Source organism: Bison bison, unplaced genomic scaffold (assembly GCF_000754665.1).
Source record: "Bison bison bison isolate TAMUID 2011002044 unplaced genomic scaffold, Bison_UMD1.0 scf7180017864466, whole genome shotgun sequence".
NCBI classification, from domain to species: domain Eukaryota; kingdom Metazoa; phylum Chordata; class Mammalia; order Artiodactyla; family Bovidae; genus Bison; species Bison bison.
In genome coordinates, this window is record NW_011495027.1 from 2,612,509 (window position 1) to 2,637,955 (window position 25,447).

The 25,447-nt window shown below is 42.4% G+C and overlaps 2 protein-coding genes across 6 annotated transcripts in view; both read right to left on the minus strand.

The window, feature by feature from the left end:
* Positions 1 to 13,594, minus strand: part of MCOLN2 (mucolipin 2) — a 64,852-nt gene extending 51,258 nt beyond the window's left edge. For 2 of the 3 annotated variants that reach the window (XM_010860312.1, XM_010860314.1), the window contains exon 1: positions 13,420 to 13,594. In XM_010860312.1, the coding sequence (XP_010858614.1) occupies positions 13,420 to 13,496 (77 nt within the window). In that variant the 5' untranslated portion in view covers positions 13,497 to 13,594. The other variant, XM_010860313.1, reaches the window with a different exon arrangement.
* Positions 13,595 to 18,516: 4,922 nt separating this feature from the next.
* The window catches only part of MCOLN3 (mucolipin 3), a 35,186-nt gene continuing 28,255 nt past the window's right edge, over positions 18,517 to 25,447 (minus strand). For 2 of the 3 annotated variants that reach the window (XM_010860316.1, XM_010860315.1), the window contains exons 10-13: positions 23,473 to 23,574; positions 23,242 to 23,364; positions 21,916 to 22,122; positions 18,517 to 19,857 (exon numbers count right to left, since the gene is read on the minus strand). In XM_010860316.1, the coding sequence (XP_010858618.1) occupies positions 19,723 to 19,857; positions 21,916 to 22,122; positions 23,242 to 23,364; positions 23,473 to 23,574 (567 nt within the window). In that variant the 3' untranslated portion in view covers positions 18,517 to 19,722. The remainder of the gene's footprint in view (positions 19,858 to 21,915; positions 22,123 to 23,241; positions 23,365 to 23,472; positions 23,575 to 25,447) is intronic. The other variant, XM_010860317.1, reaches the window with a different exon arrangement.

The following is a 25,447-nucleotide window of genomic DNA, read 5'->3' on the forward strand; positions in this document are numbered from 1 at the left end:
GGGTGGGTGGGGGAAGGTTCAAGAGGGGACATATATGTACTTATGGCTGATTCACATTGTTGTATGGCAGAAGCCAACACAATATTGTAAAGCAATTATCCTCCAATTAAATAATAAATTTTTTCAAAAGAAAAAAAAATGTATCATGGAAGCAAGGGAGACAGATTCAGAAAGCCAGAGAAGGAATCCCATTATGTGTCTTAAATACATGGAGTGGTAGATGCTACAGGGCTCTCGACATGGAGCATTGAGGGAGGCATTTCTAAGAATAAGGTGGCATCTTAACTGTGACTGAGAGCCACAGCCTCCAACAGGAAACTTTAGACCCCTGAGAACACGCCTGTGGAAGCCTTGCGGGCTTTAGTATTTACCACCATCACTTCAGTGGCTCCGTGCAGCTAATGTATTCATTCTGATGATTCACAATGTCTTTTCACTTAATAAAATGAAAAGGGCATCTGCAAAGTTGTGATAGCACCCTGAAAATAAGGCCATGGAAACTCCTCCCTAGAACATACCCCCAGTCCCCAGTGTGAGAAACCCTGTACAGGAGGTTGCTTTCTGGAAAACAGTGGTGGAAATACAGGGGCAGTAGGTCAAGTGCTTGGTGAATAGCTGTGAGCCAAGCTCTGCCAGAGACCTTCTCCTGCCTGCCAGGAGCTCAGTCCAGTGGAAGGGAGAAATGTGAAGAGATAAGAGTACAATAAAATGTGTTAAGTGCTCAAACTGAAGTATTCATTGAGGGCCCTGGAACAGACAAAAGGAAATTGATCCACCCCAACTGCTCCAAGAGGCTTCAAGTAATTCTTCCAGCTGCTGGTTTCAATTAATATGGCCACTAAATGTTCAAGAAATGGTATTTGACATTAATATTAAACTAATAAAACTAATTAAAGAAGATAAGTTTTGGGCAAGAAAAAAAGGGCAAAGTACCAGATAATGATCATGGGGATCACTTGTGGTGTTAAATTATTCACACTCCTGTATCCTTCCTGACATTTTTCACTGAGGTAGACAATAGGGCTTCCCTGATGGTTCAGCAGTAAAGAATCTGCCTGCCGGTGAAGGAGATGTGGGTTCAATCCCTGGGGAGGGGAAGATACCCTGGGGAAGGAAATGCAACCCACTGCAATATTCTTGCCTGAAAAATCCTATGGATAGAGGAGGCTGGTTGGACACGACAGAGCAACTGAACACACGTTTAGAGAATAACTGCAGTACTCCTAGCACTAAGGAAAAGAAAAAGAAAAATCATGCCCTCTCACCACAAAGCAGAAACAGAAAGATCTCTCAGTTCAGTTCAGTTGCTCAGTCATGTCCCACTCTTTGCGACCCTGCCAGGCTCCTCTGTCCATGGGATTCTCCAGGCAAGAATACTGGAGTGAGTTGCCATTTCCTCCTCCAGATGGTCTTCCTGACTCAGGGATTGAACCCATGTCTTCTGCATCTCTTGCATTGGCAGGGGGATTCTTTACTACTGAGCCACCTGGAAGCTAGTATTAGTCAAATATGATCAACTAATGACAGAATGATAGAAATACAGAAAAGAATATTAATGATACTTAGGTTAAAAAATTCTGGTATCTCAAGGAAAATGCAAATGTGTAAGCTTTCTAAACTCTACATTTCTGAAGGTTCTTTCTTGACCTATTCTTCTAAATTTGTGGATTTTCCCTAGTTCTCCCAGTAGGTGAAGGGTTTTACACAAAGGGCATGCATATGACCATATTTTAAGGCAATCATATGACCAAGGGCAATTCCAACTTTAGCAAATCAACAGCCAAAAGAGTTGATGGAAGCTTGAAGTTTTGAAAAATAACAAAACAGAACAAATTATCAGCAATTTTTAACCTTGCTAGGATCGTAAACCCCCAAAGAACCTGTGAAGGTTTTTGACCTTTGCCTTGGAAAAATACACATATCAGTTTCAGTGATGGTACCTTGTTCCCATGAGCACAATTTGCTCAGTAAATATGCTAACCAGCTCAGACTGCTACTTCTTTTCAGCTTGTAAGGCCCTTGCTGCTGCTATTGCTGCTAAGTCACTTCAGTCATGTCCGACTCTGTGCTACCCCATAGACGGCAGCCCATCAGGCTCCCTCGTCCCTGGGATTCTCCAGGCAAGAACACTGGAGTGGGTTGTCATTTCCTTCTCCAATGCATGAAAGTGAAAAGTGAAAGTGAAGTCGCTCAGTCATGTCCGACTCTTCGGGACCCCATGGACTGCAGCCTACCAGGCTCCTCCGTCCATGGGATTTTCCAGGCAAGAGTACTGGAGTGGAGTGCCACCGCCTTCTCTGTGGAAGGCCCTCGCCCTACTCAAAAAGAGGTATGAAAGCTTGTTTTCTACTGCAGTGACCTCCAAAGTGGGGTGTAAACACACAAGGAAGGTATGCAAGACTGTCCACTGGGATAACAGTGGAGAAGACAGGGCTAGGGCTTCTAAGTGTATTAACCAAGCAAAGAGAAGTTAAGATTTACAAGTTTCAGTGTATGAATTATACACTTAAGATACCCTCACATGGGCAGAAAGTCAGATGCATGTATAAGTACACGAGGCAATATGGGGGGAGAGTGCAGGTTCCCAGAGCAGGTGGCGCCCTAAATTGGTTACAGCACATTCCCACCACTTAGGGTTTATATGAGCCCACTTAAGCATTTGTTGGAGTATATTATCCACTTTAGTTAATTCTCGTAAAATGAGCAAGGGAATAAAGATTCTTGCAAAACATCAGACTCCTTGTAAAACTAATGTAAATCTAAATTTACATCAAGAAAATGGGAGAGCTAACATTTCCCTAACACAACATTGGTTGGCCATGAGTTTAAAAAAAGATGAAATGAAAATCTGATCTGAAAAAAAGTTGGGAAATAAATAGATTTATCAAGAGAGTATTTAAAATGCTAACAAAATCTACTATTGTTACGTGATGAACCTGGCCCTAAGTGTATATATTGTACCCTAAGACATTATATAATGATGTTGTGAATGATAATCATACCATAAAGTCACTACACTTAGCAATTCTTTTTAACACCCTCATCAGTCGCATCCCTTAAAATGCTCGTTTTACCTGTCTTATAGTATATATGGTTTTCAGTTCAGTTCAGTTGAGTCGCTCAGTGGTGTCCGACTCTTTGCAGCCCCATGGACTGCAGTACTCTACGCTTCCCTGTCCATTACTAACTCCTGGATTTTATTCAAACTCATGTCCATTGAGCCAATGATATCATCAACCATCTCATTCTCTGTCATCGCCTTCTCCTCCCACCTTCAATCTTTCCCAGGATCAGGGTCTTTTCAAATGAGTCAGTTCTTCACATCAGCTGGCCAAAGTATTGGAGTTTCAGCTTCAGCACCAGTCCTTTCAATGAATATTCAGAACGGATTTCTTTTAGGATTGACTGGTTGGATCTCCTTGCAGTCCAAGGGACTCTCAAGAGTTTTACATACAATATATAAGTAAATATCCATTCAGATAGAGTAGATGTTCTTTTAACTGATGGGGATAAGTTATCAAAAATATTTGGGAGGATTTCTTGAGCGTTTCAGAACTGCAGCCCCACTGAGATGTGGTTGCTCTTTTGTTATTCCAGCTGATGTTGAGAGAAATTGATGTTTATTCCTCTGGCTCCAACAAATAAATGGAAAATAACACTGACAGGCAACCTTCTCTTATCATATCTATATAGATATCATGTATCATGCAGCAGTACGAGAAGAATGTTTTTGCTAACTCACAACTAGTACCTCCTAGTCACAGAGGATAGGGCAGGGGAAGTAGGGTGAACCAGTTTCCAAATCTATCCTTCTTCCTGCATCCTCATAACAGTGAACAATACTACCAGGCTGCCTTCCAGGAACTGACATCTCTGTAGCTCATTTCCCAAATCTATCCTTCTTCCTGCATCCCCTTCACAGTGAAGAGTACTACCAGGATTCCTTCGAGGAACTGACATCTGGGTAGCTCTCCAGGATCTGGTCCCAGTCATTTCCCCCCTCAACTTAATTGTGTACATAATTTTAAATGGACTACAATGAACCACATTCCTGGTTCTGCCCCTTAGGGACAACCACTTTTATTTGGGGTTTTGTTGTTTCTATTTACTTTAATATTTCTAAATAATATTATTCCATAATTCTTTTCTCTTTGGGATATTATCAATTTATATCCTACTGAGGGAAATAAGGATATAGCTCTTATAGCTGCCCCCCACCAGGCAACATACACAGTTTACCTCCCCACTCATCTTCCCAACAAAGTTTTGATAAAAATTTTGGATAAATTAATATTCAGAACTTATGAAGTGAGTATGCAAATACTCTTTAGAGTTGAGCCATCAGTACACTGGGATTTTACATTCTCACTTACAAAATTTTCTTTCTGGAGTTAACTGCCTTTTCCCTCATTTGCTTAGTTTTCCACATACCAACCAGGGCTTTAGCATCAAACTCTGATGAATCTGCCAGCTCCTTTTCAGTACAGTCAGCCAAGCTGCGCATCCTGTCAACTCTCTTCTCCAGAGATATCATTCCTGTCGCCCTCATCCTCCTATTCCAACTACGTGTGTTTTGGTTGCTCAGTCGTGTCCGACTCTTTGCAATGCCATGGACTGGGGCCCACCAGGCTCCTCTGTCCATGGGATTCTCCAGGCAAGAATACTGGAGCGGGTTGTCATTTCCTTCTCCAGGGGATCTTCCCAACCAAGGAATCGAACCCAGGTGTCCTTCACTGCAGGCAAAGTCTGAGCCACCAGGGAAACCCTCCAGCTACATGGGTTGCTTTCTAACCCCTTTTCAGGGGCCATCAATTTGGAAATTTCCTTTGCCTCCTTCCCAAATTGGATTCCACATTTCCTGGATTCCATCTCCACCTCTTTCTTTACCCCTTCATTTTTGTGGAGAGCAGCCTTCAATCCCTTCCTATGTGAGGAAGTCTGAGATCCCCCAGGACAGACACTGTTTGTTGCCATCCACTCTCTATTCATTCCTCCCCTCTTCCTGATTTTGAGGGCAGGAATGCATGTATACCAAGGACAGAATAATTCAGTATCAGAGCTAGATTATTGTTTCCACACCTGGTTGCACACCACGTCACCTGGGGCACCTCAGAAGTACGATACCCCGCTTCTCCCCTCAGAGATTCTGGCCTGATTGGTGTGGATGCAGCCTGCACACTGGGGCTTTTAAAAAGCTCCCCAAGTGATTCTAATGTGCACCCAGTTTGAACTCCTTACCTTAGAGATTACCTGTTCATATTTCTTCATTTCACAAACAGGGCAACTAACGTGCCCAGGGGCTGCAATTTGCCCTTAGCTATAAAAATCCAATTTAGAATAAGAATCGGATCCAAGAATACCATAAGAATCCTTGTCCAGTGTTCCTTCTTGATCCCTGAATTAGTATTTCTTAAAGAGCAATGGCCTATAAGATGGTCAGGAATGAAGGGGGAAAATGGCATATTCAAATAAACTAATGTTTCCAACATAATTTCTCCTATTTAAAAGTGTGACAATTTGGCAGACCACAGCGCCCTATGCCATAAATTTAGGAAACTTCTAAATGGACATGTTATTGAAATGAGAAGGAAAAAACAAATAAAGACACGTGATGGAATGAACCCAGCATTTAATGTTGTCGAGGTACTTTTGTGCTTCAGATTCTCTAGAGCAAACACTGGGTCTCCATTCTGGACCCGCTCAGAGGGAACCATCTCCTGCTGCAGATTCCATGGCCACTTCTCAGGCCTCAGCTTGGTGGCTCAGCAGCACTTGATCCAGCTGAACACCTGGAACAACCTCATCTCTCCACTTCTAGGACATCCCACTGCCCTAGTTTTCTCCCTCCCTTACTGAGCTTCTCTTTGTCTCCTTTACTGGCTTCTCTTCCTTCTGACTTCCAGATGCCAGAGTGCCTCATCAGGACACACAGCCCAGAGCTCCTCTATCCTCTCTTCCAGAAGAGTTCATGGAGTCCTGCGGCTTTAAATATTATCTACACGATGTGGACTTTCACATTCGCATCTCCAGCAAATGTCTCTCTCAAACAGGCTCCCTTAGCCAAGCTCTTCCTTGAAACTCCACCCACATGACTAATAGGTTCCTCCACCCTCTTCTCTGCACATGTGCTCAACACCATGATTACATCCATGCATCCAGATGTCTCAGCTGCAAACCCTCATTCTGTCAGTGGTCCTCCACATTGGCTGCACAATCATCATCTGGGGATTTTTTAAAGGTTTCAGTGCCAAGACATTCTGATTTAATTGGTGACCAGGTATAAGCCAGGTGGAGCTAGTGGTAAAGAACCCACCTGCTAGTGCAGGAGACGTAAGGGATGCAGGTTCAATCCCTGGGTTGGGAACATCCCCTGGAGGAGAGTATGGCAACTCACTCCAGTATTCTTGCCTGGAGAATCCCATCCACAGAGGAGCCCAGTGGGTTACAGTCCATAGGGTCTCAAAGAGTTGGACACGAATGAAGCAACTTAGCACACCCACAGGTATAAACTGGGCATAGAGATTTTGATAAGCTTTCCAGGCAATTCTAACATGCAGCAAAATACAGGAACTTTTGCTGCAGAGTCACGCTTTGATTTTTCCTCTTCTTCAACCCTCACACCTACTTGAGCAAGTCTTCCTTCAAAACACAATGTGGAGTGGCTCCCTTCTCTCTACACCCACTGCAGACTCCCTGGTCCCAGCATCATCATCCCTCACCAGAAAACTATGCCAGTTTCCCAGTTTTCCACGTAGTAGCCAGAGGAGGAAGTCTGAAAGTGTAAGGCAGACATCACTCCTCTACCCTGTAGTGGCTTCCCCCTGCTCTCAGACTGAAATCCAGCCCTCCTGCCATGGCCTAAAAGTTCCCTGCCCATTCCTTCCCATACCCTGTCTTCCCCTTCCTCGCCACCCCACTAGACCTCCCTCCCAGCTCTGGGCATGTGCACTTGCCACTTCACCTACCCTTCTGCCATCCCCTCGACTCGCCACACATCCAGATTCTTCTCACCTTCACTTCTTAGCTCAAGCGACACCTCTTCAGAGTGGGCTCCTTGATCACTTTGTTAAAATAGGACTTCTCCACAGCCTCTCTCATCAGTTAATTTCCTTCATAACTGACTTTGAAATCTTTGTTTTGGTCTTCCCTACAAGAGAACTTCATAAAGACCCAGTCTTGCTTATGACTATATTCCCAGAATACCGCAGAGTAGGTAACACATGATTGATGCTCAGTGAATATTTTTTGGAAAAAAGAAATGAGTCAGTGAAAAAAGATGACAATCCTAATTGTGTGAACTTTTCCTTGGCCAGCACCCATTAAGATCAAATAATAACAATAATAAAATAACAACAAATAAAAAAATCTAATAGAAAATCTAAAATCATTGATACAAAAAATTAAATTTCAAATATACTGAAAATATCTTAGCCAAGATATATTAGAGGGTTTTAGGTAGTTTAGTTGCTTGGTTTGCTGATAAAAAACTTATTTTGTTTCAATTAATATTCCTGAAGTCTGTACAAAGAATGAATTATTCAATGATTGTTTTGAAAATTTGTGATCCACTGGGGAGAGAGAAAGCTAGAGTCCTCCCTCAAACCAAATGCAAAAATAAAACTTAGGCACATTTTAAAAATAAATTTGATAGAACCATAAGATAGGATTTTTTAAAATATAATTTAACATGCCTCTCTAAGTATGAGAAAGTTCAGAAGCCAATGAAAATAACTGACAGATCTTAACACAAAAAGTTATGACTTTAAGAAATTAAAAAGACTAGGGGGAAAAAATGTCTACATTATATTTAAACAGGCAAAAGCTTACTATCCGTTACCTGTAGAGAGCTCCAGATTATTAATAAGGGAAGGTCAACTCAACATTTATCCTGTTACATATAAGGGATTGGAACAAGCCAATGGTCATTTAACAACAAACTTACTAACAGTCACAATGGTTAAAATCTATCTTCAATTTTATTTATCAATAACACACCCACACAAACCATCTATTGAAAGGAGATGTAAAGAAGGACACTTGGCAGTAGAAGAGAATGAGATCAGAAGAGTGTCTGTGATCTTAGAATTAAAACTCTATGGATTTAGATCACAAATGTTTAAATAACTAGTCAAAAACACGGTTACAAAAAACGTTCACTGCAAACCTCTTTGTAACTCTGTATTGACTTAAAGATGTCTATGACATACTGTTAGATTTCTTCAAAGTTACAAAATAAACATATTGAGATCCCATTTTTCCAAAAATGTGGACATTTATTGCTATATGTAGACATTTAAAAAGTCTAAAAGTGCATAAACCAGAAAAAAATTTTTTAGTAATCTCTGTGAAGTAGTATCATAGGTAATATTAATTTTCTTCTTTAAGTTTTCCATATTTTCTTGATTTGGGGTGATTAACATGAATTCTCGAGTTATCATTCTGAGTTAAAATAAGCTATTTCACAGAGCCTAATAACACATATCAGATAATCCAATATTTCCCTGTCCTTAGCTTGTGAGCAGTGGATAGGAGGAGGAGAATCAGGGGAAGTAAATGCAGACTAAAATTCGGGGTTTCTACAGCAATGATCATGCTGACCCTAGGGTGAATGTCCTAGGAGATCTGGCAGATAGAAGATTTTAACCCAATCCCAAACTTCCACATGGGTTTTGTTTGTTTGTTTATTTTTTGACTCTAGTTCCTATAATGAACTTATTTTCTCAAGATTTGCTAAGCTCAGAAGAGAGAAAAAGAGAAAGATGTCCAGATAGCTCAGGCTCTAGGGTAGCTGGACCCCAATTAAAGTAAGTTTAAAAAAAAAAGTCAGAGAAAGAAACCATAGTTACCTTCTCAGCACAGCACTCAAAACAAAAATGACTTGGTCATTCTAATTCTGAGAAATACCCGGAAAAAAGACTAGGGGCTTTTCGTTTTCCTGTCACCCATAAAAGATGAGCATGCTACAACTTTCAGGAATTTCCCTAAAGACAACTGTGCCACCAAGTTCCCATAAAATCATCTCCCATCATTACTTTGCTGCCTCAGGTCAGCAGGAAAGCAGAACTAGGGCTTGGCGTTTTCAAAATGCTCGTTCTGAACATGTATTCTGAAAACACAGCCTGAAGAATCAGCTCTCCATGTCAGAGAGAAAAGCGAAGCAAAACTCCATTTCTAAGCAAAGAAAGTGAAAGTGAAGTCGCTCAGTCGACTCTTTGCGACCCCATGGACTGTAGCCTACCAGGCTCCTCAGTCCATGGAACTTTCCAGGCAAGAATCCTGAAGTGGGTTGCCATTTCCTTCTCCGGTGGATCTTCCCAACCCAGGGATCGAACCCAGGCCTCCTGCACTGCAGGCAGACGCTTTACCGTCTGAGCCACCACAGGATTCCAAATGCAATGAAAGTTGGAAAAGATGACTGCAATTACACTATTGCCTACATTTTGGTTTCTCTAACATTTTCAGTAAGTGCTTGATATAACAGGGTCATGCTGATGACTCTCCCTAAGGAGAAGGAACATTAAAAGAAGTAATAAAGTTATAACTAAAGTTATAATTGGGCTTCCTTGGTGGCTCAGAAGTAAAGAATCCGCCTGCCAACACAGGAGGCATGGGTTTGATCCCTGGGCTGGGAAGATCCCCTGGAGAAGGAAATGGCAAGCCACTCTAGTATTCTTGCCTGGGAAATCCTGTGGACAGAGGAATCTGTTGGGCTACAGCCCATGGGGTCACAAAGAGTCGGACACAACGACTAAACAGCAACAACAACAAAATTATAATTTACCATTTTTCCTCAAACAATGGGATGAGTTTACCTTATCTTTGGACAAGCCCACCTCAGTGCCAGTTGAGGAGACCCTAGATTCACGCTCTCTCTAGCAATTCCCTCTAGTTGCTATAGGTGATAGGATTTTTTTTTTTTAAGCCCACCCTTTAAACTGTGGGTCTTTTGGAATTATACCGAGGACAATTTTCCAGAGTCTTTAGCCTCACTAGTCACTAACTCTTATATGATAAATGTTTTAGGCTAAAATCACTAGATGTATTCAAGGGGAGATAACAAAACACAAGCTTCAAAGGAGAAAAAAGGAAGCAGTCTTCCCAGCTGAGGGGGAATAAATATCTATGGGCAACATATCCGCAAAGCTCTCCTCACGCAGGGAAAAGGAGGTGGAGCCAAAGCTCAGAATCGAGTAAAAGCTCAGCTGGAGGCAGGCTGGGGAAAGTGGGAAGGAAAAACCCTGGGTGACTGCCAAAGCAAACAAATAGGTAAACAAACCAAAACATGGCTTTACACATTTGGTACTGAGAAGAATATTGCAGTTTGATAAAGAAAATGAAGTCTGGAAATACAATTACTTTTCTCTATGAAGCTCAGAACACATGATGTAAGAACTCACTGAAGGGTGATCTCATTCTTAGGAACAGACACGTAGGGCTTGGACTCCAAGCCTCAGCTAAAGAGAGCAGCCCAGTCTCAAAGAAGATTCCACTTTCAACTTTCAGAGCCAAAAGGGTTTTCTTTGGCCACTAGAAAAATTGTAGCCACAAGAACCGACCTGTTTTTGCACTAAGTTTCAAGAATTATCTTATTCTAGGTTTCACTTCACGGATAGAGACCTAGTCAAAGAGATTAGCTGACATATATGATCACCCCTGACTTTCAGTTCTGTATTCTCTGCCACTTTGTACATTACTTGTCTCCCCATTCTTCCTACTTGCTTCATTAAGACATTTCACATGTATCATCTTACTGTTAAAAACATTTTTGATATGCCCCTCCTTGGGAGAAAAGGAGGAGGATGTGGCCTCCTCAAACACTTCATCAGGATTTACCAGCTTTTATGTGCAGGAGAAATTTGCACTATTATGATGGCCTCTGCATGAAAATGGTCAGGAGATGTGTGGGAAATGTGCCTGTTTTTAAAGGGTCCAAACCACAGGGTCTGATTTATGGCAGGTTTACTAAAGTGGGCTTCCCCAGTGGCTCAGCAGGTAAAGAATCCACATGCAACGCAGGAGATGCAGAAGACTCGGGTTCAATCCCTGGAGTGAGAAGATCCCCCCCAAGGATAAAACGGCAACCCACTCCAGTATTCTTGCCTGAAAAATCCCATGGACAGAGGAGCCTGGCAGGCCACAGTCCAAAGGGTGACAAAGAATTGGACATGACTGGGCGAATGAGCACAATTCTAAAGTAGAAACAAGAGTTCACAGTAATGGGAGTTTAACTTCTCTTAAAGTATGAAGAGGAAGATGAGCTAAAACCTCATTCAGAAGGAGATACCAGGTTCCCCCAAACTTGTGCTATGTGGTTAGTGAATCACAGAGATGATGAGCATCTCTGTGGACACACACTTCTGACGTGCGAAGTTCACACCCCACCTCTGCAAGAACCAGATAGTTAATCCCCTCAACATAACACATCAGAATTTGCATCCTAACATCCATAGACAGCCTTTCCTACCTCTTTCTTACTGACTGCACCTTCCATTCTGTTTGAGATGAAACAAAATCCTCTGTGCCACTGGTACTGCACAACCGGACATATGTATATTTCAAATTAGAATCCCTTCAAAACCTATTTATGTGTGCACCCAAGTATGTGTTCTCTAAGAATGGGACTTTCTGAAGATACTCACTGGACATGAGAAAACCATTTAATTCCTGAAGGAAATATGCTAAGAAAAAAACTAAAGTGAACTTAAGAAATAAAGATTATACACAACATACCCATCATAAGCACAAGTCTGTTCATCGGCCCAAGCAAAAGATAGTAAATAAACCCAGGATCAACTTGCTCCCTATGTTTACAACAAGGATTTTAGGGCTATGGTAGATGGAAGCAGTGTTTAATTTCTATCTATCTGCTTTATTAAAAATAAACAGCATTAAGAGAGAGAGTTTATAAATTACATGTGTGCATGCGAAGTTGCTTTAGTTGTGTCCAACCATTTGTGAACCTGTGGACTGTAGCCCACCGGACTCCTCTGTCCATGGGGATTCTTCTCAAGAATACTGGAGTGGGTTGCCATGCCCTCCTCCAGGAGATCCTCCCAACCCAGGGAACAAACCTACCATTTTCTACATTGGCAGGCCAGTTCTTAACCGCTAGTACCACCTCGGAAGCTCCTATAAATTACGTGATACTCAGTTATTTCGATGTGGCATTCACGGGTATCAGATTGTCAAGAAAAGCTGCACCAAAATTTTGTCTACTTCAAAATTGGTCTGTCAAAGTCTAAAAAAATACATACCAGAGTTACTTGGAATTAGGTAAATACGTATCTGGACAGCGACCAGAAATGAAGTAAATCCTTCCCACGAATTCTGGCTTTCCTTGCTAGAATTAAGTTCATTTGTAATAATATGGAGAGCGCCACGCAGGACAGTCAGGAATGTCTCCGCACTATTTTAAGAAAATTTAACAACCTACCACTGTATTTGTTTTGCGATCATTAAAAGGGGAGCGAAGGCCTGTTTGTCCGCACCTCCCAGGCTCAGCTGCACGGCTGGGTGGTTGGAACTCTGACCGAGAAGGTGGGGCCCCCTGGCAGAGCCACGGGTCTGAACTGTACGCCTTTTCATACAGGCAGAGGAACTGGGGTTAACCACACTGTAACCCTCCCACCTGAGGAAAAGGCCTGTTTGTTCCGGAAGGCAAAGCCCAGCCTGGTTTAACTAACTGCAAGCAGTCTATAAGCAAGGCAGCAAGAAAGCTCTAGTCTAGAACAGGAAAGTCATCTACTTGATGAGGATTTCTTCAGAGTCCAGTATCTAGAAAGACACAGCTCAGGCGCCTCATCTGACGGTTAACCTGGAAACACCTGATATTTCCTCTGGCTTTCTGACCTGGGGGAAAGGATAGGGCTGCCCGCCCATGCCTGCACCTTCAAAACTTTCCACTGTTCTCGGGGTTTGGAGTAGGCGAAATAGTTCAATGCACGCATTTCGGCTTTGCGAGACCGCCTCCGCTGAAGTCAGATCCGCTCCTAGGGGGCCCCCTCCGTTTAGCCCCTCTCTCTTACTCTTCCACCAGCCGCCCGGTGCGCGCGGACCCGGGTCGGAGAGCAGGCACACGGAGTCGCGGGGTCGCTCGTGCGGCTCTGGCGGCTGGGAGCCAGGCTGGTCGGTGTAAGCCTTGGGGAGAGGGGCGCGTGGCCAGGCGTCCCGCCCCGCCGCGAATCCCCACCTCCGCCAGGTCTCCAAGCTCCAGGCTGGAGCACGGCTGGACAGCGTCTCAACTTGGTGTCCTGGAGCAATTTTTCCGCGCCAGCCGGCCTCCGAGCCCCCGGAGCAGAGGTGCGAGCGCCAGGAGACGCAAGGAGGAGAGCAGCCCGGGGAAGGGTGTCTGTGGGCCTCCCGAAGAGCGACCGCAGGATGGAGGGGGGCCCCCACGGCGATCGCCCCCAGGGTACTGACCTGCACTGGGGCCCCTGGGATGGACCTGAGGCCCTGCTCCACGCCGGCAGGTCCAGCGCCTCCACGTCGCGAGCCATGGTGCTGCCCGGAGCGGCGGGAGAAGGAGGCCTCCTGAGTGGCTGGCCGGGCTGTAGTGCGGAGAAGCACCTTCAAAAGCGGCGCGGGCGGTGGAACGCTGGGCAGCCGCCACGCCCTCCACACCGCCCCCGGGCGGCTGGGCTGCGCACTTCCTGCCCTCCGGGGCGCCTGACTCTATTCTTCCTTGATTTCTGCATTCTTTTGATTCTGACATCCGTCCTTTGACCATTTTAAAAGTCATTTGTATTTTGATGCGTTCAAGACCAGGGACACTTTCAACGAATGCCAAGCCCAGGGCTGAGCACTGAGGACCCCCAGATACGACCACGTGCTGGTCTGCATCCACTGTTGCTCTGCCCTCCCAGAGCTTCTAAGGAGGACGCCTGTTGGAAACGGGACATGAATCTTGGAAAGGAGGGTCACGGTTACTTACCCAAATGCCACTTTCAGCTGAGGGTTATATTGACTTGGAAGTCCCAACCGGCCAATAGCTTCTTTTCCAAGGGACCCTATTCCTATGAGCAGCAAAGTCTGAGAGGTCCAGGCTGTTCAAATTCGTGACTGTTTAAAAGGTCTTTGGGTTTACCTTGGGCAAAGAATATTCTGCCAATATGCATCTCCAGATAGAAGCAGTTGGAAGTATGTAATATATATAAAGGGTCTCTCTGGTGGCTCAGCCGTAAAGAATCTGCCTGCAGTGCAAGAGAGGCAGGTTTGATCCCTGGATGGGGAAGATCCCCTGGAGAAGGAAATGGTAACCTAGTCCAGTATTCTTGCCAGGAAATCCCATGGACAAGGAGCCTGGTGGACTACAGTCCATAGGGTTGCAGAGTCAGACACAACTGAAGCAACTGAACACATATAACATATATAAAAGGATACATAATTTACCCCCTTGTCCACAGAAAGAAAAGAACAGGACTCAAAAGTTGGGAGTTAAATTTTGTTTGAGGACTTTACTGAGGACAATAGTGCAGGAAACAGCCCATCAGATAGCTCTGAGGTGCTAAGGCATATGTGTATGCTCAGTCACTCAGTCGTGTCTGACTAACAGCGTGACCGAAAGTGGGGTGTGGCTGCTCACAGCTCAAAAGCCAATCAACAGGCCAGGATGATGGAGTTTGCTTTATTTCTGATGCTGTGTTGGGTGGGGAAGAGAACACCTGTCCAAAGGCCAGCTCCCCCTCCCCACATAATCAAGGGCAAGAGCTTTTCCAGAGTGAAAGGGGCTACCTGCAAAAGCAGTTCACTCAGCTCTGGCAGTCATCTTGAAATTGGTCATCAGTGGTCTGACCAACATCATCTTGATTGTTCTAGGTACAGTTAATCTTCAGTTCCAGGGTGGGTTTGTTTTCACTTTGAGGCCAGTTCTCGGAATTGTGGCAGCTTATGTCATGGACAGAGTCTGGTCATCATGGAGGTAACTTCTTCCTCCTGGTAGGAGTTTCAGTATCTATAAAAGAGCTCACAGGCTATGGCTCAGAATATTATCTATAGCCCTTGAGAAGGAACTAAAGGTCCCTGACTATGCTTAATGGCTACATTATTATTATTTGGGTCTCCTTAGGATCATGCTTCATTTCAGTAGGAGGTAGGGGAAGAGCCAGAATGTGCATGAATTTTTTGCTGGGGTGGGTGAACATTCAAAGATCACTGCTAATCATAAAGAACAAACAAGTTAATGATCTTAGTGCTTTTATATGTATGAGAAGAATCTGGGGTCACTGACTTAGATATATAGCTTAACTATCTAGATAAAACCAAGCCCAGAAAGCTATTTTTCATCATCTTGAATTCCCCTCAAGGTACACTGTCCATGGCTTGATCCTTGTAGAACTGAAATGGCAGGCAACACTGTTTCTTTACACCACTTTTAAAAGTCACTTTCAATAGGCCATTGGGCAAAAGCCTGAGTTTAGAGCCTTTCATTAGAGGTACCCACTGGGTATAGACAGACTTGGAAGATCCTGTTTGTGTGTTCACAGTCCCTGCAGGTGTGTGCAGCAGTGGTGTGGTTCCTTTTTCGAAGGAGAGGAGATGTTGCAGAACTGTTCTTGTGGGAAGGACGTGGACGCTGGTGTAAAGAGGCAGACTGTAGCTTGGTTGGAGAGTGTTGAAGGAAGTTTATGTTGTAAGAAATATTATATTTATACAGATATATATCTATATATATAATTTTTATGCTAAAGAATTTGCCAACAAAGGTCCATCTAGTCAAGGCTATGGTTTTTCCTGTGATCATGTATAGACGTGAGAGTTGGACTGTGAAGAAGGCTGAGCACCGAAGAATTGATGCTTTTGAACTGTGGTGTTGGAGAAGACTCTTGAGAGTCCCTTGGACTGCAAGGAGATCCAACCAGTCCATTCTGAAGGAAATCAGCCCTGGGATTTCTCTGGAGGGAATGATGCTGAAGCTAAAACTCCAGTACTTTGGCCACTTCATGCGAAGAGTTGACTCATTGGAAAAGACTCTGATGCTGGGAGGGATTGGGGGCAGGAGGAGAAGGGAATGACAGAGGATGAGATGGCTGGATGGCATCACTGACTCGATGGACGTGAGTCTGAGTGAACTCTGGGAGTTTGTGATGGACAGGGAGGCCTGGCATGCTGCGATTCATGGGGTTGCAAAGAGTCGGACACGACTGAGCGATTGAACTGAACTGAAAGAATTTTTAAGCCTTTTTAGTTAAAAACAAAAGCCACTGTAGGCAGCCTGGATGGGAGGGGTTTGGGGGAGAATGGATATGTATATGTATGGCTGAGTCCCTTCGCTGTTCACCTGAAACTATCACTTGTTAATCGTCTATACCCCAAAACAAAGTAAAAAGATTTATAACAAACAAAGCCACTATAAAGGGACAACCCTTCACTTCAAAATGTTAGGACTCCACTAGGAACCACAGTCCCTTTAGAAGGGGACCGTAAACTGGGATAACACTTTTTTATATCAGCAAGTTGATATAAACAGACTCTGATTCAGTGGATCTGCCTGGAATAGGACTTGAGGGTTTGCATTTCTATCTAGAAGATGCTGCTGATGCTGCTGGTCCACCCATCACTTTTTAAGTAGCAAGGTTCTAGGAAATGTTTAAACAGAGTGTTTGAGGGAATTGGGGATGGACAAGAGGCGGGCAGTGTGGGACTGAAGGATAGTTGGAGTCAGATGGCTGAGAGCTGTAAATATCACACATGTGAAGATATAAATTATTGTTTCTAAGTACCCAATCTTGACCATTCTAAACTAGTAAATTAACTCACAATTGGCATTGTTTTTCACTTTCAATAAGGCATTTTCCTTTCATGGATTGTACCTCTGATGTTATATTTAGAAAGTTGTTGCCAAACCCAAGGTCATCCAGATTTTTCTATTTTTTTTTTTTTCAGGAATCTTACAGTTTTACATATACAACTATGATCCATTTTGAGTTAATTTTTGTGACAGATGTAAAGTCTATGTCAAGGTTCATTTTCTTGTATGTAAATATCCAGTTGTTCCATTTGTGAAAAATACTGTCTTTGCTCAACTGTATTGCCTTTGCTCCTTGTCAAAGATCGGTTGACTATATTGATGAGGATCTATTCCTGGGCTACAAGAGGAAATAGACAATCCAATAGGCCTACGTCTATTAAAGAAATTGAATCAATAATTAATAATCTTCTGAAGCAGAAAGCACCAATCCAGATGGGTTCACTGGTAAATTCTACCAAACATTTAAGGAAGAAATTATACCAGTTCTCTATAATCTCTTCCAGAAGATAGAAGCAGAGATCATACTTCCTAACTTATTCTATGAAGCTAGCATTACCCTGATAACAAAAAAAGATAAAGATGTTACAAACAAAAAAGCTACACACCAATCTCTCTCATGAACATAGATGCAAAATCCTCAACAAAAAAGATGAGCAAATTGAATACAACAATGAATAAAAATAATCAAAGACCACAACCAAGTGGGATTTATTCCAGGTATGCAAAGTTAGTTCAATATTCTAAACTCAAACTAATGTACTTCATCATATCAGTGAGCTCAAAAAAAAAAAAAATCACAATAATATCAATAGATGCCAATAATTCATTTGACAAAATCCAATACTCAATCATGAGTTTAAAAATTGTCGGCAAACTAGGACCAGAGAGAAATGGCTTCAATTGATTAAGGACACCTGTGAAAAATCTACAGCCCATATCCTACCTAATGGTGAGAAACTTAGAAGTTTTCCAGCTAAGATCATGGGGATGATTACTAAAAATTAGGCCTTGGAGTTTATCATGGATTCCTGACAATAAGAAAGCTTGGACAATCAGGAGAAAGATGTGAAGGTGCCAAGTCATTGGCTGTATTTCCACAGGAGGAACATAGTGACCTCAGGGCAAAGCAAAACCTCAGAGCAGTAAGTCAGCGGTCTCACATTTCCACTGAAATATTACTGCTAATCCAAAAACTTCTTAAGGGGTAAAAAGAAGTATCTGTCAGATAATGAATACAATCTCAAAACTCAATGCATTCCAGCAAATTCCAAAAATGATTGTGACACAAATATTACAATGAAGATTAAAAAAAAATTCACCCAGAGATTAGATTTCTAGTTTTTTAAAGCCATGCTGCTGCTAAGTCACTTCAGTCATGTCCGACTCTGTGCGACCCCATAGATGGCAGCCCACCAGGCTCTGCCATCCCTGGGATTCTCCAGGCAAGAGCACTGGAGTGGGTTGCCATTTCCTTCTCCAATGCATGAAAGTGAAAAGTGAAAGTGAAGTCACTCAGTCGTGTCTGACTCTTCGCAACCCCATGGACTGAAGCCTACCACGCTCCTCCATCCATAGGATTTTCCAGGCAAGAGTACTGGAGTGGGTTGCCATTGCCATAGGTACTACAAAATAGCTTATTATTGCAGAATCCTTATTATGAATGTTATTGTGTTAAAACAATAAGATTTCAGTGTCTTGAGGTTACCTTCATTTAGCCCTTAAAATAAAAAATTAACAAATCAATTTCCTTGAAAAAAAAGAGCTTGCTTTCAGAAAACCTTTATTGTACATCACATCATTGAATTAATTTCTGTATGGATAAATAGCACACAAAACAAAGACTTACATTGTGAAAATCCCTGAAGCTTCTAATCAGCAGTCTGCAAGGAGTGGAGACTGGTTTTGTGTCTTTTTAAGGCATACATTTCCCATTTATTTTTAAATTTTGAACATAATTGTTTTCCAAAATATTTTTGATGTCAGTTATAGAACTTCTCCCCATGAAACTGCGATTAGTGACCCTGAAATGCTACTCTTTTCTGTGAGAATGAATGTGCCCCCAAGGGACCTGGTGCATCATGTACTTTTCACAAGGCTGTGCAAGTATCAATAAATCAATCCTTGTGGGATTGAATATGAATTTGGTATGCACTTTAATTTTCATAGATATATAGAATACTCTTTCAACTTTGTCTTTTAATACTATAGGAAAGGAGAAAACCTATACATGAGTACCAAAAAATCTGATCTTCTCTAGAAATCAAAACAGTATCAAATAACAGTTGTCCTTCAGAACCAAATATGTGACTGTTAGCTGGTGATTTTTTTCTTTCTCATTCTTTTGAAAGTTAAAGTCACTCAGTCGTGTCCAACTCTTGCGAGCCCATGGACTATAGCCCACCAGGCTCCTCTGGTCCATGGAATTTTCCAGGCAAGAATACTAGACTGTGTTGCCATTTCTTACTCTAGGGCATCTTCCCCACCCAGGGATTGAACCTAGGTCTGCACTGCAGGCAGATTCTTTACCATCTGAGCCACCAATGATTACTGGATAGACAGCAACCATCCTGTCTCTCAGATGACCACTGAGAATGGTCCAGGCCAGGGTTAGTGACTTGGCTGACATCAGACCAGGCACTGTTTCTACTGATGACACAGTCAGCACAGTCAAAATAACTGGAAGCAAGAGTAAAGAACGGTATGGAAAACATATTCTAAAACTGGAAAAATAAACAGGAAAAGAATCCAACAGTTTCCCTCATCAAAGTGTTTTTTTTTTAAATAAACCTAGCACAAAGCTATAGACATTAAATATTGCTCTAAAAATATAAACACAGTTCTTGATGAATTATAGTCATCAATTTGCTCATGATAGTAGTCTTCAGACATACTACATCTGATATTAAAATACCTATTTTTATCTCCCAACTCATTTACGTAACATATTCTCTCCAGAGCACAGATTAGCCTAACAGCTACTTTTTACAACAGCAGAATATAGATACTGGATTGTCTTCTTCTAATCGGTACTTTCCAGAATTAGGCAGATCTTTGCACTCTGATATAAATATACGAAGTTCAGTCTCAGGAAAGCCATCTTGTTGGTAATGCTATACAGGAGAATTAAAAAAAAAAAGTTTTCATTAATAAGTCCCTTGAGAACAGCTTTATTTCAAATTCAGAGTGGATCATTTGGCTACAGGGGTGGGATGCATGCTAAGTCGCTTCAGTCATGTCCAACTCTGTGCGACTCTATGGTCAGGCTCCTCTGTCCATGGGATTCTCCATGGAATACTAGAGTGGATTATCATGCCCTCCTCCAGAGGATCATCCCAACCCAGGGATCGAACTTGCATCTCTTACATCTACCTGCATTGGCAGATAGGTTCTTTACCCCTAGTGCCACCTGGGAAACCCACAGGGGTGGGTTAGGTAGGGATTTTTCTAAAGGGATAGTTCACTCGCTTCCATGTATTTTCATGGCGATGGAGCCTCTTGAGCCACTCTTAGGTTTGCCTAAGGAAAAGTGGGTCTAAGATTCTGCAGTGCCCTCCTGGGCTCTCTTTCGTGGTCTGAGTCAACCTGAAATGGACATGTTGAATCTGAATCTGAGACCTCCTTCCAGGGAAAACCCAGCCTGCACAGCCTTTTGGAGTCTCTCTTCCAGACAGAGAGATTTATATAAGGGTCTAATATTTATTTCAGTTTGGGGATCTAAGATCCCAAGAATGGGCCCTGGGCCAGAAAGGATCAGAAAGGACTCGCCCATGTGACAAGTGCCCTGAGTCCACGGAAAGAGGTTAACATCTAAACTAAGAGTCATAGGCTTGTGTCAAGAGCTGTCCATTCACGTTACTCTTTGAGACCTCAGATATCATCACCCTTGAACATATAGCTTTCTACATGCAGAGGTGAAGGCAGTGAGCTTTTAGAGCACTGTGGGAAGGGATTTGGACAGGTACAACTACATTCTTTCCAGTCTCCTTGGTGACTCTAAGCAAGTCGGTCAAGTGAGCATTGAGGACAGTCAGTTCTTGACACCTGATTCAGTAAGAATGAAATCACAGCCCTAGTTGCCTAAACAAGGTATTTGTAATTACCAATATATAATCCATCAACTTTTGATTGTCTTTCTCTTTATCTATTCACATGGCATCATGTTTCATTACCCCTCTCATGTTCAGAAACAGAAGTCCCCAAATGCAAGGGTCTATGCCAATAAGACATTGGCATAGACCCTTCCATTTCAGTCGACTGAAGCGACTTAGCAGCAGTAGCAGCAGCATGCCAATAATATATCTAACATGCTACTATTAACGTGTATGTGCAGGCCAAGCTGCTTCAGTCGTGTCCGACTCTTTGCAACCCTATGGACTGTAGCCCACCAGGCTCTTCCGTCCATGGGATTCTACAGGCAAGAATACTGGAGTGGATTGCCATTTCCTTCTCCAGGGGATGTTCCCAACCCAGGGATCGAACCCAAGTCTCCTACATCTCCTGCATTAGCAGATGGGTTCTTGAGCCACTAGCGCCATGTGGGAAGGTTATTAGAAATTTGAATACATATGGATATTTATTCTGCCTTTCCATATTTTAAAGGGCTCAAACTGACTTTTAAAATCCAGTGTGAATAATAGTATTAGTGATTGAGTCGGACACAACTGAGCGACTAAATGATAACATCTTTTCAAATCATGCTCCTAAATGTGGAACATATACATGGCGAGTTCTTGACCTATCAGTTCCTTGACTGTTCTGGAGACCAGGCCTCTGGGGTGATCCCAAGAAAGGAGGGCCTAGCAGAATGATGCATTCAGTTATAGCACACTTCAAATAAAGAGGTCAATTTTTCTTCATGAAAATTGGATTTTAAAAGCTCCCCACAAAATTTTGACCATCTGAAATGTCATGTTTCACTTACCCAATACCTAATGATCCTTACAATGCTAATAAAAGATTAGAAAGCTTGTTTGAAAACACAGTTACTCAAAGACAAAACTTTCAACATTCTAGAAATTCTGTTTCTTGGGATCTAAAATTGAAGTCCTTTTTCTCTACTCAGAAGAAATTACCATTCCATTGATCTCCTCCCCATTAGGTACTGTATTTTATTGACTCTCTACAAGTTCTAGGAAAATGTCACTCCTTGAGGTTCTTGATGAACCTACCTTAATTGTTTCATATGTATCAGTGATCAGTGCAATGAAAAGACTTAAAATCATGTATATAAAAAGGCTGATGAATGAGTAGAGGTAAATTCTGCTAAACAGCCAGACCAGGTAACTTTTTTGCTGCATTTTCGCAAATGTAGCAAACATATCATCTCCATTTATCAATGAGAAAAGACACTCAGAGACCATGTTCAGAGAACGGAACTGCAAAAAAAAAAAAAATATTCATTTTATTTCATGTTCCCTCCCATTGGATTCTTTGATCATGACTCCATGATAAAAATAGTGGAACTAGATATCCCAAGTTACCCTTTCAAACAAATACCCTCGGGTAACCACAGGCATTTTTTTTTTTTAAACAAGAGAAAATCAAACAAAAGTTTAATAACATGTACACAATGGAGACAACCAAGAAAAGTCATTGCTATAGACATTTGTTTCGTGATCTACATAGTATGTACATGCCCACTCTTTTTCTAGGAATAAGGAGCTCCTTCTTGATGTTCCTTTTCATCAGAGGAGCCTGAACTGAAGAAGAAAAACACTGAGGTACAGACCAGCTCTTCTGAGTCAAGCCTTTACCCTCTTCTTTACTTTTCTGTAGAAAGAGATCCTTGAAATGCTTCTGCAGAGCATTCAGGTCTCGAATACAAATGCTCATGCTTCTGTTCTAAAGTTCATTCCATTTAAGATGATGGTATTATAGTCGAGACTATAACTCTAGTAAACAAAATTTTCAAATATTTCTACAAGTTTCTCCCTATACTACTTTTAAAAATAAAGTCACACTTCAATAAAAATTACCTAAATAGCCCATAAATATATATTGATGAATCAAACTGTCAAACCTGGCTTCACTGATGGTAAGAAGGACTTAACTATCTGACACACTCACAAAAGGAGCCGAGGCAACCAAGTGAATCAACCATCCTCTCAGGTTGGTCTTACCTTGTGTGTGTGCTCAGTCGCTTCAGTCGTGTCCAACTCTTTGCGACCCTATGGACTACAGCCTGCCAGGCTCCTCTGTCCATGGGATTCTCCAGGCAATAATACTGGAGTGGGTTGCCCTGCCCTCCTCCAGGGGATCTTCCCAACCCAGGGATTGAACCCATATCTTTTACATGTCTTGCATTGGTAGGTGGATTCTTTACCATTAGTGCCACCTGGTCTTACCTCACCAGTTTAAAAACATGGCAACAGACACAATACCTTCAATGTTTAAGGCTGAGTCACAAAGTAAAATGAGCTTATTTTAAAAGAATAACAAGTCACTGGTACTACCCTGAGAGCTTAATAGCAATAGAGAAAATTGTTTACCAGTACCTTATCATGATAAGGCCCCAGCACAATCCATCCACAGAAGCAATAGCCTAAATAAATCATGGCTGCACAGCAGGAGAACCTGATGACATTGGGCAGTGCGGCCTGGAGGGTGAGAATGAGGAGCTGGGAAAGTAAACGAGGTCATTAGAATCCCTTTGTCCTTCAAACAAAGCAGTGCAGTAACTTTGAAAGAGAAATACCAACAGCTTGGAGATCTGTGGAATTCCTTACATTGTATTTCTGAAAAAAACCAAAGTACCGGATAACTCCAAGCCACACAAGCATGGTAGAGGTTCCAAGAAGTATGCTACAGACATCATAACTTGTTAGACTCTAAAACACAGTGGAAAAAAATTATCAGTTATATAGCAGAAATTCATTGGGGCAAAAATTATTTATTGGGTAGCAAAGAGTTGGGCACCATTCTAGGTGCCAAGGACAAAGTAGTGAAGAGACAAAATTCCCTGCCCTCATGAGGTTTACATTCTAGTGGGTGTAGAGAGAGATGATAGAAGTTAATTAGCGAAACCCTTCATACATGGACTGATGGTAAGTAGTGAGGAGAAAATTCAGGGGAGGGGACAAAGGATGGCTGTGCACTGCATTTCAAAAGGGTAACCAGGGAAGGTCTCACTGAAAAGGTGGCATTTGAGCAAAGACATGAAGGGAGTGAGGGAGCAAACCAAGCAAGAATCTAGGGGAAGAGCTTTCCAGGCAGAGGGACCAGTATCAGCAGAGGCCCAAAAGCAGGAGGGCATCTGGCAAGATAGTGGGTCTGGCTAGAGAACGAAAGGGGAGAGTAAGGAGTCACCGAGGTGAGGGAGCAGGTAGTTTAGAGTTTCACAAATATAATTTAACAACTTTGCCTTTTACTCTGAATAGATGGTGGAGATTGAGAGCTCTGAACAGGAGTCCTGTAATCCAATGTTGGCTCTATGGTTGAGAGCAGACTGTGGAAGAGAGAGATGGCTACTGCAATACTGCAGATGAGAGCTGATGGTGCTTTGGACCAGGCTGGGAATAGTGGAGGTGATGAGGTGATTTCTGAAGGTAGACAAATAGGATTTTCTCTTGGATGAGATACGGAGGAGAGGGAATTAGTAAAAAAAGAGGAGTCAAGGATGAATCTATGTTTTTTTTCCTTGAACAACTGAAAAGAGCTGCCATTAACTGAAATTTGAAAGGCCACAGAGAAGTGAGTTTTGACTATGGAGGAGGAGTTGTTTTATTGTTCAGTCGCTCAGTCATGTCCAACTCTTTGCAACCCCATGGACTGCAGCATGCCAGGCTTCCCTGTCCATCACCAACTCCCGGAGTTTGCGCCAACTCATGTCCATTGAGACAATGATTGTTTTAGGTATGTGAAATTTGTGAAGCTGAGTAGACATTCAAGTGAAGATGTGGAAGAAACAGTTGGATATTTGACACTGGAGTTCAGGGAATAATTCCGAACTAGAGAAACAGATTTGAAAATCATTGAAAAATAGGTACTCTTTAAGGCAATAGGACAGGACAAGATCACAAAACAAAGGCAGAAAAACGAGGTGTTTAAGCACGGTGCTTTGCAGCTCTGTTACTTAAATAGCTTGGTGAAGTCAGAGGGAACAGCAAAGGGAAGTGAATACCAGCCATGATTCAAGAGAAAGATTAGGTAAGTGACAGCCAGTGAAAAAACTCATCAACAAAGAAAGTGCTTGCAGTGTTAAAAAGTTGCTAATGGGTCAAAATGAGGATAAATAACTGAATATTAGACACAGCAACAGTTACAGGTCATTGGAAAATACGCTTTCCGTGCAGCCTGATTAGAACAGATACAAAATAGAACTGGATGAACAGAGTCAGAAACAGTATTAAATACTCTTTTGAGGTCTTTTGCTATGTAAGGAGAGCAGAGAAATGGGGAAGTAGCTGGAGAGAGAACAGGTTGAGATTTTGTCTATTTAGAAAGGAAAAAAAATAAAAAATACATGCTCATGGAAACGCCATGGCAGAGAACAGGAAATTAAGGATGCATAAGAAACAGAGTAAGAATAGCTGAAGCCGTGCTCTGGAACAAGCAAGTCGGGACAGCATCTGATAGGCCCGTGGAGGAGTTGGCCCTGGATAGTAACCTAAATATTATATCCACAGTAAGAGAAAATGCCAAGTGTATGGGCATTGATGCTGATGGGTAAATAAATGAAGTGGGAAATTGTAGATTTCAATT